General features: G+C 47.9%; 1 protein-coding gene across 3 annotated transcripts in view; it reads right to left on the bottom strand.

Moving 5' to 3' along the window:
- The window catches only part of LHFPL6 (LHFPL tetraspan subfamily member 6), a 218,511-nt gene extending 207,509 nt beyond the window's left edge, over positions 1-11,002 (bottom strand). The window contains exons 1-2 of one of the 3 annotated variants that reach the window (XM_077158032.1): positions 10,878-11,002; positions 9,237-9,759 (exon numbers count right to left, since the gene is read on the bottom strand). In XM_077158032.1, the coding sequence (XP_077014147.1) occupies positions 9,237-9,621 (385 nt within the window). In that variant the 5' untranslated portion in view covers positions 9,622-9,759; positions 10,878-11,002. Of the gene's footprint in view, positions 1-9,236; positions 9,760-9,849; positions 9,961-10,423; positions 10,492-10,877 lie in introns of those variants that run through there. The other 2 variants (XM_077158034.1, XM_077158033.1) reach the window with 2 other exon arrangements.
- Positions 11,003-17,425: the final 6,423 nt, after the last annotated feature.

Genomic DNA, 17,425 nt, shown 5'->3' with positions numbered 1-17,425 from the left:
TGGGACCCAGAAAAGCCATGTTCTTTAATCCACATTCAATCTTGCTGGGTGGGATCCAGTTGATTGAGTTGTTTCCATGGAGATGTGCCCATCCAATTGTGGGTGGGACCTTCTGATTAGGAGGTTTCCATGGAGATGTGTCTCCACCCATTCAAGGTGGGGTTGCTTACTGGAGCCCTTCAAGAGGGAACCATTTTGGAAAATGCAGACAGAGCCCACACAGCCTTTCAAGATGAAAAAAAAAAATGCCCCCATGGAAGATGTTTGAAACGAGAAGCCAAAGACTTCAGCATATGCCAGCCACGTGCCTTCCCAGCTGACAGAGGTGTTTCTGACCCAACAGCCTTTCTTGAATCAAGTTATATTTCCCTGGATGCATCGGTTTAGATGTTTTTATTGCCTTAGATCTGTAAACTTACCACTAAATAAATTTCCTTTTTAAAAGCCATTCCATTTCTGGTATAATGCATTCCAGCAGCTCTGATGAACCAAAACAGATTTTGGTACCAGACGTGGAGTGCTGCAGTTTGCAAATACCAAACATGTTGGAAAGGCTTTTTAAATGGATAAGGGGAAAATTCTGGGAGAGTTGTGAGGAGCTGAATATAGAAGGCATAGAATGCTTTGAAGAGACTGTTGGTAGAAATGCAGACTCTAAAGATATTTCTGATAAGGCCTTAGACAGAAATGATGCATATGTCATTGCAAACTGGAAGGAATGTATTTTTGTGGATGGAAGGCATAATTTGAAAATGACAAACCTGGATATTTAGCAAAAGAAATTTTCCATTCTAAATGTGGAAAATACAGTCTGGTCCTCCTTGCAGCTTGTAGTGTAATGCAACAGAAAAGAAATAAGCTGAGAACTGAACTCTTGGGGATAGAGAATCCAGAAACTGATGGTCTGGAAAATTCTGGGCTTCCAGGAAGGAAAACCCCAGAGAATAATGCCCCAGGTAGGGACTTAACCAAACATGGAAGCAGTCAGCCAATTCATAAAAAGCCATGACTAGAAATGGAGTCATCCAGGAGGAATTTGTAGAAAGTCCTATTATTCGATGGTTATGATCCCAGTGTATTACATAGAAAACCAACAAGAATGCTGTGGAATCCGTATAAACAGAACCCCTGCAATCTGGACTAAAAGGGACAAACTGAAGGAAAAATAACTTCAAAGGTAGAAGCATGGAAGCTGAGGTCTGAAGCCAAAAAACCTTGGGCCAGGGGAGGAGACCCACCCATGCACAGGGAGAGGGTGAGTGTGCCCCAGAGGCAGAGGGTGGGCCTTCCACTTTGATGTCCTGGAAGAGTTTTGGAGCTCCAGACCTCAGAGAGGGTGGAACACATTCCTTGGGGATTAGGGGAAGCCTGGCTGCCACCCTATTATTCTAAGGGGGTTAAGCATATGCCCCAGAGATGGCAGAGAACCTGGGTGTGGCCTTGATATTTGGAGAAGATAGAGCCAAGCAAAGGGTGGTCTCCCCAATGTCCTTCAAGGTCGTGGGCAACACCCCAGCATTTGCAGAGAGCAGACCCACTGTGTTGGCCCTTGGAAAGGGTGGGACTGCCAGTTTCTAAAGCCCCAAGGATAAATGACTCTCAGACTTTGAAATCCAATGGAGTTTTCCCTGCTGGTTTTAGGAACTGTTTGGGATTTCTGACCCCTGTGTTCCTTCCAATTTCTCACTATGGAAATGGAAATATGTATCCTATGACTGCCCCTTCTTTAAGTAGTGTCAGCAAATAACTTGTCCTGAGTTTTACAGGTCCAGAGCCAGAGGAGAATTTTGCCTTAGGACAGACCATGCCTGTAGCTGACTTTGAGGAGATTCTGTGCTGTTTCTGACTTTGTATTGTATTTCTATTGTTACTGAAATGGTTAAAGGTTCTGTGATATTGGAATGAATGGATGTATTCTGTATATGGTAAGAACACATCTTTTTGTGGTCTGGAGGGTGGAATGTGCCAGTTTGAAACTGTTGTGGACCCCAGAAAAGCCATGAACTTTAATCCTCATTCTATATTGTTGGGTGGGACCTTTTTGATTAGGTAGTTTCCATGGAGATGTGGCCCACCCTACTGTGGGGGGACCTTTTGATTAGGTGACTTCTATGGCACTGTGTCTCCACCCATTCAAGGTGGGGCTGCTTACCGGAGCCCATCAAGAAGGAACCATTTTGGAAAGAGCAGAGGATCCACACCTCCTGAGGCCGCTGGAGATGCAGAAGGAAAAGGCTCCCAAAGAAACTGTTTGAAACGAGAAGCCAAAGACCCCAGCAGACCCAGCCACATGCCTTCCCAGCTGACACAGGTATTCTGAACCCATTGGCCTTTCTTGAATCAAGGTATATTTTTCTGGATGCCTTAGTTTTGGACATTTATATAGCCTTACAATTATAAATTTGCAACTTAATAAATTTCCTTTTTAAAAGCTATTCTGTTTCTGGTATATTGCAATCCAGCAGCTTTAACAAACCGAAACACCATGTATACAGGCATATATGTGCTATATGTGTATATAAAGATATAAAATATATTAGTATGTGTACTATATGCAGAGAGAAAGAGCTCCAGAAAACAATCTGCTATCACAAGAACAGGAGAGAAGGAGCACAAATGTGCTCAACCCATATCAAACGACAGAGCTGAGGTCCTTTTACAGCCCACTTAGACAGATGTCTGTCTGCTCACGATGCAACTAAGCTGCACCTAAGCTCTGAAGGAAACCATCAACCAAAACTCTCCTTTTTAAAACTAACAAATGATGAAGTTACAAGAGGGCCCTCAAGTGTGCACTCAGAACCAGCCACAGCGGAAATTCCTGAGAACTTGTCAGAAATGCGCATTATCAGGCTGCACCCCAAACCTACAGAATCAGAAGCTCTGGGGTGGGACCCAGTCCTCTGCATTGTAAGCAGTCCTCCAGGTGGGTCTGAGGTCCACTAGCCTAGAGCTGCACACAGCTCCCCTGGACCGGGCAGCACACAGCTGAGCCCACTGAGGACGCGGAGGCCGTAGTGCTCTGCAAGCCCAAGGGGGTCCAACCTGCCAGTCCCCACCTGGTCTTCTCAGTGCCTGGATTTCTTAAGATTAGAGCAACTTCTTTCACTTAAGACACTGTCACTAAAAAGCCACTATAGCTACTAATAAACCCATTCTTATTTATCTTATAATCTTTTAAGTATTACCTTATCTTATTTCTCAGCTGTCATTTGACATGACACATGAACATCCTGCAGGGTTGAAAAGCCCAAAGGCTCTGTGAGGCTTGGCTCCCAGAGAAAGGAAGGCTAACAAGACACTCATCACCGCTACTGCTACGAACAGCCTTCCACGGTCACACAGTCGCTTCTTAGGAAAGAGGGTTTCCAAATGGGGAAGCTGGCCATTGCTTGCCACCAATCAGCATTCTATGCCCATTTTATACATATCTGCGACCACATGCAAACCCAGTGTGGAACAATATAAACAATACACATCAGAAGAAAAGAATGGAGACTCATTACAGGACCCCCTTAGCACCTAAAATGAAAACTATAAACTCAGAGTTGCCCATTCACAGGCTATAGTCGACAGAACTTACAGACCTGACATCTTTACAATGTTCTTACATGTTTCATTTACAGAGCATGTAAAGGAGACATTTTACTAATAATATACCAAAAATTGATACTATTTTTTAATCCCATAAAAGTACTTACTACAACAGTATTTAAAAGCACACAGTTTATACTGAAGAAGTGTAAAGTGTTAAAACCTCAGAGAACCATTACCAAACCTGATGCATGTTATTCGTTATATTTCCACAAGCATAACACAGGTCTTTTGAAAACTCAACTGAGGGTAAGACTCAAAACACACTCTTTTTTAACAATTATAACAAAAATACGACTTCCGGGCTCTGCCACAGTCAAGCTGTCAGAGTGAGAAGCTTCAGGACCCCAACCCCGTCCCCCACTCCACTCCCAGAACAACCAGCAAGAACGGGCAGATGCATTCTTCTCGGAGCTCCAGAAACCAGTGGAAGGTCTGCAGGGACAGGGCAAGCTGGAGTGAGGGAAAAGGCCACTTAAAGCGGTGGATCTCATGGCGTCCTGGCTGGTCCCTCCCCACCCCGCCCTGGTCCAGTGTGGATCCTGGTCCTGGCTCTGGAGGGAGCAGAGTAAGCTTGTGTGTCCGGTCCAGGCTGCTTGGTGGTGCCTGAGGGACTCGCCATTCCAGAACCTGCCCTGTGTGTAGAAAGCGGCTCCCTGAGCATGGCTGCTGGGCAGGGGGTGACCGGCTGCAGGACACACAGCCCAGGGCCTGGGACCGTGAGAAAACTGCTCTTTAGGGAGGAGGGGACACTCATATCCATGTAAACGGGGAACTCCTAGTGCCACACACATGCCCAACACAAAACGTGTGAGCAGAAAGGACCAGAGAGGCCCGTGCACTGTGGCCTGGAGCTGTTCTCTAAGCTCATTGTAAAGGAGACATCCTGAAGGAGAGTGCTAGCACAGGTCTATCCACAAAGACTGGGAACGGTACTTTCTTTTTCTCTAGCATTCAAAGAAAGCTCTAACGCTAGCTAGACATAAGCTTAAGAAAGAGACACCTCAGACATTAAATTCCAGCAATACCACCTCAAAATACAAAAACATCCAGGTTTCAACACAAGATTACAAAACATATGAAGAAACAGAAGTGATGGCGCAGGGAAGGAGAGGATTGAATAAAGCATCATACACCATCAATGAGGAAGACCAAATCTGGGATATTCCAGAGAAAGACTTTTTTTTTAGGGGGGTACAGGGTCCAGGAATCGAACCCAGGTCTCTTGCATGGAAGGTGAGCATTCTACCACTGAACCACCCATGCACCCCCAAAGACTTTTTACACATGGTCCTAAATATGCTCAAAGAGCTAAAGGAAAACATGGACAAAGAATTAAGGAAATCAGGAAACCTAGAGATGCACACAAAGAGAACATCAACAGAGAGGTGGAAATTATGGAAAGGAAACAGAGAGAAAACCACAGTCACAGAAATGTAAAATTCTCTAGGGGGTTAAACAGCACATTGGAGCAGGCAGAAGAATCAGTGAACTTGAAGATAAGACAATGGAAATGATCCAGACTGAGGAACAGAAAGAGGGGAGAATGAAGAAAAATGAACAGAGCCTGAGAAGCCTGTGGAACCCGTCAAGTGAGCCAGTATCCGCATTGTGAGGGGCCCAGAAGGAGAAAATGGGGCCAAAGAGAATATTCAAAGAAACAGTGGCTCATGGCTTCCCCAATTTTACAAAAGACACAAATATACACACCCAAAATGCTCAACAAACTCCAACCAGGTTGAAATCAAATACCCCCATACTGTGCCATGTTATAATTAAACTTTCAATTGACAAAGATAAGAGACAATTCTGGGAGACACAAGAGAAGCAATGGGTCACATATAAGACAGCCTTGAAGAGATGAAGTGACAATTTCTCATAAGAAACCATGGAGGAAATAAAATGGGAAGAACATACACAAAAAAAAATAAAGAAAAATTGCCAACCTAAAATTCCGTATCCTGCAAAACCGTCTCTCATCAAGGAGGGAAGAATTAAGACATTCCCTGATAAAAGCTGAAGGGCTTATCACCACTAGACCAGTCCTATAAGAGATGCTAAGGGGAGCTCTTCAGGCTGAAAGAAAGGATGCTGGACAACAGACCAAAGCCACATGAAGGAATAAAGATCTCCAGTGGAGATAATGATATGAATAAATATGAATACCATAGTTTTTTTTTGGGGGGGTGGGGTATGCATGGTCCAGGGAATGAATTTATGAGTAGTTTTGTATCTTTGATTTTCAATTCCACTTTTTACTTCCTACAGGATCTAAAACACATTGCATAAAATGTAATGATAAATCAATGGTTTTAGACTCATGATGCATAAATATGTAATTCGTGACAAGCACTATACAAAGGTGGGGGACAGAGGGGTAAAGGAACATAATTTATTTATGCTATTGATGTTATTAAGTTGATATCAAAGCAAACAGGACTGTCACAGAATTTGTATGCTAAATTTAAACCCCATGGTAACCACAAAGGAATATTAGAGAATATGCGAGCTCGTAGAGACAGAAAGCGGAGTACAGGTTACCAGGGGTGGGGGCAGGCACAACAGGGAGTTAATGCAAAGTAGGTGTGCGGTTTCTGTTTGGGGTGAAGGGAAAGTTCCAGTAGTGGAAGGTGGGGGGTATGCAACACGGTGAGCGTGATGAGTCCCACCGAATGGTGTGCTCAGGAGGGGCTGGGATGCAAGATCTCCATTGTACATGCATTTCCACATTAAAGAATGAAAGAGAGAAACTAAAGAGATAATGGCACTTTTATGCAATACGTGATGCTGGATGGGATCTAAGCACGGAAGCCAAAAGTTTCAAAAGGATGATATTAGGACACCAGAAAAAAAAACTGGGATACAGAATGCAAGCTTTATATCAATGTTAAATTTCTTGAACTTGATAACTGCACTTAAGATGATTATAAGTGAATATCCACATTCTCAGGACATACACAGGGAAATATTTTGTATTTCAGGAATATGATGTGGGCAACCTGCTTTCAGATAAGTCTGAAATTATTTCACAATAAAAAGTTAAAATAATATCTAGGAAAAATGCTAAGTAGTCATGGATTCCTGGAGGTATTCCGCCTATGGGAGGCAGTTTCATTTTCTGGTATTCTATCAATTGGCAGGTGACATTTTAACCTCTAGGCAACTGTAGCAAGACAATTTCAAATTAAGGTTGATACTTTGCCTTTAACTTGGTCCAAAGTACTGTGGGGATTTTACTGCCTGATGTCACACCATATGTGCAAACCCCACACACAGCAGGCAGTCCCACGCAGGGGTGCCTCTGCTTTTTGCCATTCTCCTGTTTCCTGCTGTTTTTGGAGCAACCCTAACTTCAGCTAACAGCCCTTCTGGCAAAATATTCTCAACAAGACACGCCTGCCTTGCAGCCAAGCGCCTCCAGGTGGCGCCACTTCACAGGCAGCACCCCTGGCTCACACAGGACGCACTGGTTTGGCATTTTGCGGGGTCTTTAGGAAACCCACCTATTTTACAAATTATTTTCACAAAAACAAAATTATTAAACACATAAATTTATAAAAAAAGAAAAAAGAAAGAAACAATTACGAAACGACTGATAAGAATTCTTTTTAAAATGGTCTTTGCCAACTGAGCGCCCATGAAATGATAATGATTAGGGGCAGGTTTTTAAAAACCTTTCCATATTTCATGTTTTTATTTTTAACTTTGGTGACAGGTTATGTTTACTTACTTCCTTGTGCCGTTAACGGTTAGAATCCAAATAACTCTCTTCGGTTTTAGATTCAGAATTATTTTTGTCAGAACTGAGAAAGGAGAGAATACAACTGCTAATAATAGATTGCATTCTTAGCTTAATGTAACATTTACCAAGACGGAATTTCATATACCTAATTTTATATATAGGCTTTTCCCTTGAGTTTTCTGGAAAGTAGAACATTTAGCTCTACATAATTCCAAAAATCTATACACAGCTTAGAGAGGGAAGCATAAATCGCATGGGCTCAGATTCACTCCCTGCTGCCTTCCTTCATTATATGTTTGAAAGCAATCAATAAAAACTGATTTCTCTTTGGAAGCATTTTCCTGATCTGCCAGAAATAAAAGCAGTTCCTATCCTAGAAGGAAGGAAAAATGGAAAGTAAAATTTACCATAAAAGGAGGAAATGAAACAGCCTAACTTAAGCACTTTCCCTGAGCCCAGTGGAACACAAACAGCAAAAGCAAGTTGATTCTTACAGAAAAAATTTTTTAAATGCTCCTGGCATTAGCTCTATTCTTAATAGAATCTTAAAATCTGCAGAATCGACAAGTTTTCAAATTCTGTACTTACATTTCAACTTTTGATAAAGACCTCCTCGTGTTTTCTAACAGTTTGACTATACTGCTCCATAAATATACACATCGCATGCAAGTCCTTTGCTCAGTGTTGAAAAATGAAGCAGTAGAGAGAGAATGATTAAGTCCCCCAAACTGCTTCCTAGAGCAGAGAAAAATGCAAAACCACAGGGAAAAGCAAATGAGGAGAAAGTCACATCTGCTAATTAAATAAAGGACTACAACAACACTTTCTCTTCTTTCAAAACAGAAAATTCTTTGCCACTTGCATTTTAGCACAAAAGTTTTCTTACTTAAAACAATATTTGAAAGTTTTATTTTAAATAGCCAGAAATCTGTTTGGGTTCTTCAATACGTAGTCGATCTCAGAACTATGTTTCGGGACTTTTTCTTCTGGAGTCTTCACAAAAGAAAACATCACACAGCAGAGGAAGGGGACCTTTACTTTTGCACAAAGTTAAAAATGCACTTGAGAAGTCTCCCAGGCTTATTTCCCTTCCCTCTGTACTATCTATGGAAGCTGTCATAGTTCACCAGGGCAGCTTATAAATCAGACCAGTTCAGCCAGTCAGTTTGAAGAATGGAGGCAAAAAGCACAGTGGAAAATATGTAAAGTACAATTAGAACCATATGAGCAGTGATATTGAGGCAAAACTTGTTGGAGGAAACCCAAGCACAAATCAAACTCTTTCTGGTGTTTGTGAAACTACCCAGTCCATTTGGGACAAGCTGACATCATCTTCTAAATATTCTGCTTTAACTCACAGCCAGAGACGTTAAGGCCTAACAAGGTAATTAATTCTCTAGCTATCCTTGTGTCATGGTTAAATTCATAGCTGTTTTAAAACACCTCCCCATTTTAAAAAGCAATTGTTTATTTAGAGATACAGTTTAAGGTTGGGCCAGGGTCAATTTTACATCCACCAAAGAGTATTAAAGACTGAAAAGAACAATGTTGAATCAAAAACCGTTTCCACTTTTCTAGGAAGGTCTTAAAGGACCTCAGGATTTCAATAAGACAGAGCCAAGCCCAGTACCTGCAGCTGAACAGGTATCAAAAAGTAGTCAGATCCAATCTGTCTCCCCTTCACATCAGGAACAACCCAGCTGCACCTGCCTCCCATGGGTGGCTGGCCTAACAGGCCAGTGGTGCAACGTCTAAGAACAAACAGAACCCAAGAGCTCTTGAGGCTGTGGGCATTTCTAGTAAAAACCTGTAGCAATGGCCACGTCTCACCAGCGGGCCTCATCCTTCGCAGGGCCCCTTTAGGGGTCCAGGAAACAGCTCGATGCAGCACGCTACTTACCCCCCAGAAACTGAATGCCTCCAGCCACTCTCCCCACTGTCCTGGAGATGAGCTCCGACACACAGCAGCCCATAAGGGCGGTGAGCGCCACGAGGAGCAGGAGGCCACAGCCCAGGCCGGTCACCACGGCGCAGATCCTCCACTCGGCGCTGGGGATGCCCTGGAAGGAGGCATAGCGCCCACACTCCTCCACCATCACCATCCTCTGCCGGCTCTCGTCATGCACGGGGTACGAGCACCTCCGGAAGGTGCCGAAGGAGACGGGCTTGCCCAGCTGTGAGCCCCACAGCCAGTAGGGCATGAAAAACCCCACGCAGGAGGCAGCCGCACAGAGGAAGGAGAGCGCGGCCCAGACCAGTCCCGTGCAGGTCAGGCTGGAGGCCATGGCTCACCAGGCCGTGGGGCAGCAGGAGCGCAGGGGCGCCAGGGCTCTGAAGGGCAGGAGGCTCTGGTCAAGAGTGACTCTTCAGCAGTTTAACAGCAGCTCCCCTTCCTCTGGAACAAGCTAGAGGGTCGAGGGTCCCTGGCAAGAGAACAGTAGGAGACATTAAAGTTGAAAACCTCCGCGAAGTGGTAACTCGGACTCAGGCGGTCTAGAACCTCCCGTGCATACCCATCCAAGCTTGTCTCAGCCTTCAAGAGGTGGGCAGAACTAACTCTCTATGGAAGCTTCTCTCTAACTCAACTTTTATCAAACTAGCTCAAAGCTTGTTCCCATCTCCCTTTACTACAGATGCTCCCAAATTAACTCTGGCAGCTATTGGCTTAAAGAAATCATGGCTTCTATTTGCCAAGCCAGCGAATTCATTTCATATGCTCACATTAAAAGTAATGTAGCATCTTTACTGGCAGTAAACATAATTCAGGATATTAAAAGAAAATGAACCATAACATGGTTTATTTGGCCTGCAAAACTATTCTGCTTATAGTTTGTAGCAACTTTTCCCTGACCCTGTAACGGAGAGCTGACTTTTTGCACGAGCCCAAACAAGATAAATGAGGATCATTTTTTCTTAACAAATGCAGAGCACAGAACTCAGCAAGCAGTAGGAGCATCTGGGCCCATCCTTCAGAGAGAGCCACCGCCCACCCAGCCCTCCTTCCGTGGCAGGGGTTGATTCCTTGCACCGGTAGGACTGCAGGGCTGAGTGCCGCCGGTCCCTCACTTTGCAGCCCCGTGCACGCACCCAGCAGCGCAGGGCTCCCGGTGTTCGCGCTGCCACCTGCTCCCCTCCCGGCTCCCCCCAGACCCAAGGCAGCAGCCGGGTCCCCGGAGCGCCTGGGCCCACCCTCCAGGCCCTACCGCCACCCCCTCGGCCCCGCCCCATTTCCAGTCCTGATGCCCCCACCTCCCCCCGCCCCCCGCCCAGGACAGTGTCCCCCCCCCCCCCCGGGTGGCGCCGGCCTCCAGGGCTGAGCGGATGCGTCCGGGTCCGGGTCCGGGGCTCCTCTCGAGCCGGGCCGCGCGCCTTCTCCACAGCCCCTGAGGACCCGCGTGGATCCCTCGGTTCCCTGGGGACGATCCCACGAGGGAGCGGCTGACGCTGGCGGAACAGCAGCCCCGAGCGGGCCGCGCCCCCGGAGCCGCCAAGCAGGGAGCGGGGAGCCGGGCGCCCGGCAGGGGACCCCGCGGGCACTCACCCGGCACAGGCGGCGGCCGCTCCTCTCGCGCTGCCCGCCGGCCTCCGGCTCCTCGCGGCCCCTCCCGACCCCGGCGCACAACTTGCAACCCTTAGCGGGCGGGAGCCCCGCGGCGCCAGGGCCCAGCGCGGGGAGGGCGGGCGGGCGGGCGGGGCGGGGGCGGGGCGCGCAGTCCTCCCCGCCCCGGGCCCGCCCCTTCCTGCCGCCTGCGCCCCCGCGCCCCGCGCCCCTCAGTGCGGGAGGCGGACTTGACCCTCGGCGCAGCTCTGGGGCTCCGCTCCGGGGTCTGCTTGTTGGGGCGGGGCGCCGGGGTCCGACCATCTCAGGGACAGATGTGGGGGGCGGGGGGCGAGGGAGGGACGCGGGCGGGGACCTCGGGACCTCGGAGCTTGTGGGGGAGTTGCTCCCGAGGGCTGGGTGGGAGAAGAGGAGCCCGAAGCAGGCCTCGCAGGGCAGGGGCGCCCTACGCTCCAGCGGGGCCCCTCGCTCCCTCCCCCTCCCCCTGACACACTCCCTCCCCCTGACACACCTCCTCCCGACACACTCCCCCTCCTCCCGACACACTCCCTTCCCCATCCCCTCGCTGCCCTCCCCTGCTTTCCTTCCCATCAATTTTCCAATGGGTCCCAGCCCTGGGGGTTCCTTTTCTGAGAACCAGCCGGTGGTGCTCATCTGGCTCGGAGGTCTCCTTGACCACCCTGACCTGGGACCGGGACCGGGACCGAGGTGGCGCTCCTGAAGGGGGCTTGGGGGCAGCGTGCCCTCTGGGATGCTCCCCCTCCCCAGAAACACTCTGAGAAGTGCTTTTTCTAAGTAGCTGAAAGTACCAAAGGGATGAGGACACATTTCATAACGAAGTCTCACGGTGCACAGTTTTAATTAGCGTGATGGCTGCACTTTTCCACGGCCCCAGCTGGAGATGTCCCTTCTCTCATCACTATTTTGGAAGACTTTAAGGAATTGGTTCCAACCCTTTTGAGGTCATAGACCTTTTTTAAAGAAAACTGATGAGGCTCCCCGAAAAAAGTGCACAGGTACCTAAGCTTCACTGGAGAGGTTCTCAAGGGTGGGAGGGTTGCTTGTTCACATGCCAATGCACACACGTGCACACATGCGTGCAGACATGCACATGTGCGCACACACACACATGCACATGCAAAGGGGAACACTGTGGACTTTGACAAGGCTGAAATGGGTTTCCCTGTTGCCACTGGGGAGCTGATACTGTCATCTAGTGGAAAGAAGGGGGCGTGCAGCTGAGAGCCCTGCAAGCTGCAAGTGGTCCAGAGCCTCGGCAGGCTGAGAAAACCTGTTTGGGTGAAATGTGGGTCCCACTGGTATTCTAGATCCAGAAGCCCTGGTTTAAATTGCTTTAATTCCTGTTGTACAGGTCACCAGTTACTGAGCACTGCAATGGCCCAGTGACGAGTGGGCCCAGCTCCTGGCCTCACTCTTTGTTGTTGCCCAGCGCCCTGCAACATGACTGGAGGAGATGTGGTCACAGGAACACAGTCTCCTAACAGCGAAACGCTGACACACACTCCGCACGGCCTCCGGATCTGGTCCAGGGCTCGACCTCATGCCTGGCAGGGTCTTGAGCTCTGAGATGAAGGCCCAGGGGGACGCTGAGGTCTGCCCTGACCACCAAGACTGGAACAAGCTCTGTGCATGTCAGTCACTGCACCCAGGCCTTGTAATGGGTTACTTTTGTCCTTAAAAACAACAACAATGGGCTGTGGTGGCTCAGTGGCAAGAGTTCTCACCTGCCATGCCAGAGACCCAGGTTCAATTCCTGGTCCCCGCCCATGCAAAAAAAATCAACAACAACTATGAAGAAGATGTACTTACTATTTTACAGAGAGGGTACAAAATTTGCCCCAGACCTTACAGCTAAAAAGTGCACTTTAAACAGTCTCATTCCCTGACTTCCACTCAAACGAAGTCACCGATACTGGAGAGGTTCTACCTAAGATTAAAAAGGAAGCAGAGGGGTGTACGGGTGGTTCAGTGGTTAGAATGCCTGTCTATGCAGAGACCCAGGTTCAACTGCCAGATCATGTACCCTCCCCCCGCCAAAAAAAAAGAAAGGAAGAAAGCAGAGGAAGAGACCAATTTTTAGAAATGTTCTCCCGAGGCAGTATGCCATTTGTGAAAGCATAGTTTGTTGTGCACTGGGACTCAAACCTCTAACATGGACGAGTGAATTTGGACAAATGGTGGCTGCGCTGCACCTACATTATATCGTTTTACAAAGAGGCTGAAATAGACAATTCCTGTACTCTTCTGGCTCTCACATGCCTTTCCCTGATGACTTCGGTGTCAGTATATAGCTACACGTGTGATTAACAAGGACTCTAAGGACCATTTAAACCAGTTCAAGTACGTAATGTTTCAGATGAGGAAGCCGAGACTCGGGTTCCTCCCAGTGTCTTCCCCAGAGCTCCTGTACCCCACTTTCCCTTCTCATTCCACCATGTAATTGTACTCCCGAACTATAAACTCTTCTGAATTACGCCTTGGGTTCCTGCAGGCAAACATTACAGGCATAACGTCTTAGGATATCTTTAAACCCTGACAATAAACTTGTTCCTCCAAAAGCTCTTTAAGTTAGTTCCCAGCCACAAGCCCCCAGGTAGCGGTGGGGACCGCTGCACCCGACCTCCAGTTTGGATCTCCGGTTGGCTTGGAGGACAGTGACATTGAGTTACCAGATGAGATCATAACTGTGAAAGTATGTGGAAAGATGTAAAGCCTTCGTGGTAATGCTCTTAATATTACCCGATATTAATTACCAATCCCCTCTCTTGCTCACCAGATGCTTTTCTGTCCTCCTATAAGGTCCGTGGTGATGACACAACTCTTCCAGCCAGTGAGTCTTAGGAGATGTCTGCCTGCTGAGGAGGCATTTGAACAGTCGCAATCCCTATGAAAGAGAGAAGCATGGAAACACAGTTCTTTCACCATCTTGTGCTTCCTTTGTGCATTCTCCTAAAGGATGTGATGCCTGGAGCTGTGACATCCTTCTTGTAACCATGAGGAAAATCACAGAGACCTCATCCCAACACTCTAACATTGTACAGTGGCTGGACCAAACCTGAACTTGCCTCCTTTAAAAATTTTTGAAGTAAATTATAAATTGTTAATATGATTTAAGTCATTGTTAGTGTGGTTTTCTGTTTCTAGCGGGTGAAACCTTGCTAACTAAAAAGCATGGTACAAAAAAGAAATATTCTCAATTAAGGAAACCACACTCATCAGCTTTGTATCTCAATGCTTGGCAATTGTAGATAAACACTCAAAACTTGGCCCCTGGTCTTTGAGAGGAGTAATGAACCAATCAGGAGTGTAATGACTGTCCTTGTTCCATTTAACAAGGAATGGTGAGATGTAGGACTTCCGGGAATGGGTTCTAGGCAGCACCTTGAAATCAGTCACTGCCTCTGTGGGAGAGGCAGCTGTGGTGGAGGTTGTCAGTGACACTTGTGGCAAACCATTTCCAACCCCCTCCCTTCTACATCGGCCTCTCCGGTAGAAGCAGTGAAAACTGAAGTCCCGTTTTCCAGCCCCTGGAAGCTGGAGTGGCTGTGTGACAGTGCTGATGAAAAGGGGTGCTGGCGCCCTCACGGCCCCTTCCCTTTACACCCTCCCTGCAGAGTGGGCTGCTGTGACCACCTCCTCTTCACCCCTCGGGGAAGGGGAGGCAGGATGCTTAGCAGATGAGACTGATGGCGATTTCCTAGCCACGGACTCAGCCCAGCGGGAGCCTGGCAGCCTCGCAGGGCCCTCACCTGGGCTCAGGCCAGGGCCAGATGCAGAGGTGGCCCCGGGGCAGGTTCCCGGGACGGGCAGGGAGCCAGGCCCACTGTGTGGGGACTGTCTGGCTCGGGGCTTCGCTGTGTTTTGAACTCCTCCTGGCTCCCCCATGCCAGGCATCAGCGCTGCCCCTTCCTCTCGGGCCTCGGCAGCTCCCCAGCACGCGGCGACAAGTCTGGGGACAGCAGCAACAGGAAGAGACTCTGGGGACGCCGGTGGGAGGAGATGGACCTTGAAATACCCACCAGGTTGCCGGGCCACCCCCGGACTTCTCAGGGGAGACCAGTGACACCTCGGGATGGGTCACGTGCCGTTCAGCGCCCTCCATTTCAGGTCGGGGTGCAGGAACAGCCCCCTAACCGACTCAGCAGAAATAGGAGGCACCGCAAACGTAGCTAGGGGGGTGGGGGTGGGCAGCAAGAACCCGACAGAGAAGGCAGCCCTTCACCCCAGCCCAGCAGGGCAGGAGGCAGCCAGCCGCCTGGAGGCCACGCCTGGGTCACCAGGGCAGATGCCACAGGGTGCCCCGGGGGGACACTCCAACAGCCGAGAAACTGCAGCCACGGTTTTCAGTATAGAAAGGTGCATGGGGCTTAGAACAGTTTAGGTGGTGCCAAGTTCCTCCTTTTTGCCATTTCCTTCCTTCCTTCCTTCCTTCCTAAACAATCCTTTTCCTTCACAAGTCTTCCCTAAGACACATTTAAATAAAGTAAAATGGTATTTTACTACTTCTATAAAGGGAAACAAATCTCAGGGGATAAATGGCCTGCTAGGTTTTCTGGTCTCCCTTGCAAGTAGCCTATGAGCGGGGAGGGTGGGTGGGGGTGCATTGCTTTCAAAATGCTAATTCCTCTGTTTGTGCACAGATGTTTGGTTTAAAATGTATACTTTTCTACCCCCGCATCCTGTGAGAGGAGGGTTCCCTGTTCCATTTTCTGGAAATTCTTGTTTAGCCCGTAGTTAAAGGCTCCCTTCTCCTCTGGAAGTTGTATTTTCTAGATATGTACAATTTCTAAACAGAGTAATTTGTGTGACTCTCATGGAAATAAGGTGTATATGGTCTGTCACCATCTCCAGTGGTGCTGCCTGCATCATTCCTTTAAAGTTTGCACATTCCTTTGAGAATATAAAGTGCCATAATTTCTCTATATTATTATTTTATGAATTAAAGTAGCATACAGATTTTAAATCAATAATTTATAGGAAGAAAAAATGTGAAGTATTAAATCACATTTAGCATAGTAAATATTTCACATTCAGCCATCAAAAAGGAAAATGTCCATAACACATAATGTGTAATTTTTGCCAAATGATCCAGTATGCATTTTAAAGCAGCACATAATTAAGTTTAATACTGGATCACCGCCATGCTTGCACTACTTTCAAAATATATTTTAATTTTTTCTTCCAGTATAAAAATCAGGTCAGCCTTTTCCATGTTATGTCTGTGTTTTCGGTTTTGTTTGTATTTTCCCAGAATATGTCATAAAAGATTATTGTAAATATAACAGGAAGAGACAAGAATCGTTATTTATGGTAATATCCGCTACCGACCAGTCATAACTTCAAAGAAAGCTCTGTTTCTTCAGTACTTTCAAATCTTTACCCTTCCTCCAAACACAGGATCCTTGGTAGGGATAAAATACACTGGTAAAAAGAGCTTTCAGGAGAAAGCCAAAATAATGCTGGGTGGAGTGTAGCCAAGGCTGTGGACGTGGTGAAGGGGGTCTGGCTCTCCCGAGGAGGACCTGTCCAGGGGTCCCTGGGCGCAGGTCACTGGAGTGTGGGAGGAGCCGCCAGGGTGCTTGGTGGCCAAGCAGTACCTCTTGGGGCTTGGGTCCCCCAGGACAGGAGGGCTGCCGGCACCCCAGGGAGGCCAGGGCCTGGAGAGGAGGGCTGCTCGGCCCAGCGCTGATGTCCAGCTCTCAGACCCTTCCCGGCACCAAGCTACCCCTCCAGTTCAGCCTCTATCAGGAATAAACTTGACGTTTGGCCACTTCTTCCCCTCAATTTGCTCATATCCCAAATGAGAAGGAAGAGTACCATTCACTGCCCCTCTCGGAGAGCCTGACACGGACGGTCCCAAACTGAATTTAACCACATTGAAATATTAATTTAATATTGCTAATATGTGATCAATGCATTAGCAGCACCAGGTTTGTACTAATGGGGTCAGAGAGAAAAGAGGGGAACTGCTGAAGATTGCACCGTAAATGCTGCACTTGCTGGACTTGCCAACTGCGGTGAGAGAGTGGAAGAGAAGCTGATGCCATTTGGCCAGCTCTGTCTTTGGAAGATCAGTGTCTCTGTCTGTTAAAAGTTAAAGAACATGGGCAAGGTGACAAGAGACGGAAGATACAGGGATAAAAATAGAGTTAAGAGCACTCTACAGCATCAACTATGTCAGCAGATAGATATTAGAAGTGGTGATGCGGGCGATAACAGGGCAGGGAGAGAGCATGGGCAGGGACCAGGAGAGGGAAGGGGTTAGAGAGACAAAGAGAGGGAGGAAGAGGAGAGAGAAAGAGAGGGAAGGAGGGACAGAGACAAGAGGGGGAGGGAGAGAGTGAGAAGACCATGCACAGCGGTTCTGTGCCTGGTTCTGGGGTGTGTTTTGCTTTGTGTCTGGGGACACATGTTGTGGGGGGGGGGGGGGGGGCAGGAGAGCTGGAGCCCAGGCCTGGATGGCGTCAGATGGAAAGTCCTGTGCCTCGAGAAAGACAGGCCTACTTGGA

Source organism: Tamandua tetradactyla, chromosome 4 (assembly GCF_023851605.1).
Source record: "Tamandua tetradactyla isolate mTamTet1 chromosome 4, mTamTet1.pri, whole genome shotgun sequence".
In the NCBI taxonomy this organism is placed as follows: Eukaryota; Metazoa; Chordata; class Mammalia; order Pilosa; family Myrmecophagidae; genus Tamandua; species Tamandua tetradactyla.
Note: the sequence above shows the minus strand (reverse complement) of the source record. Positions and strands in the feature narration are given on the sequence as shown.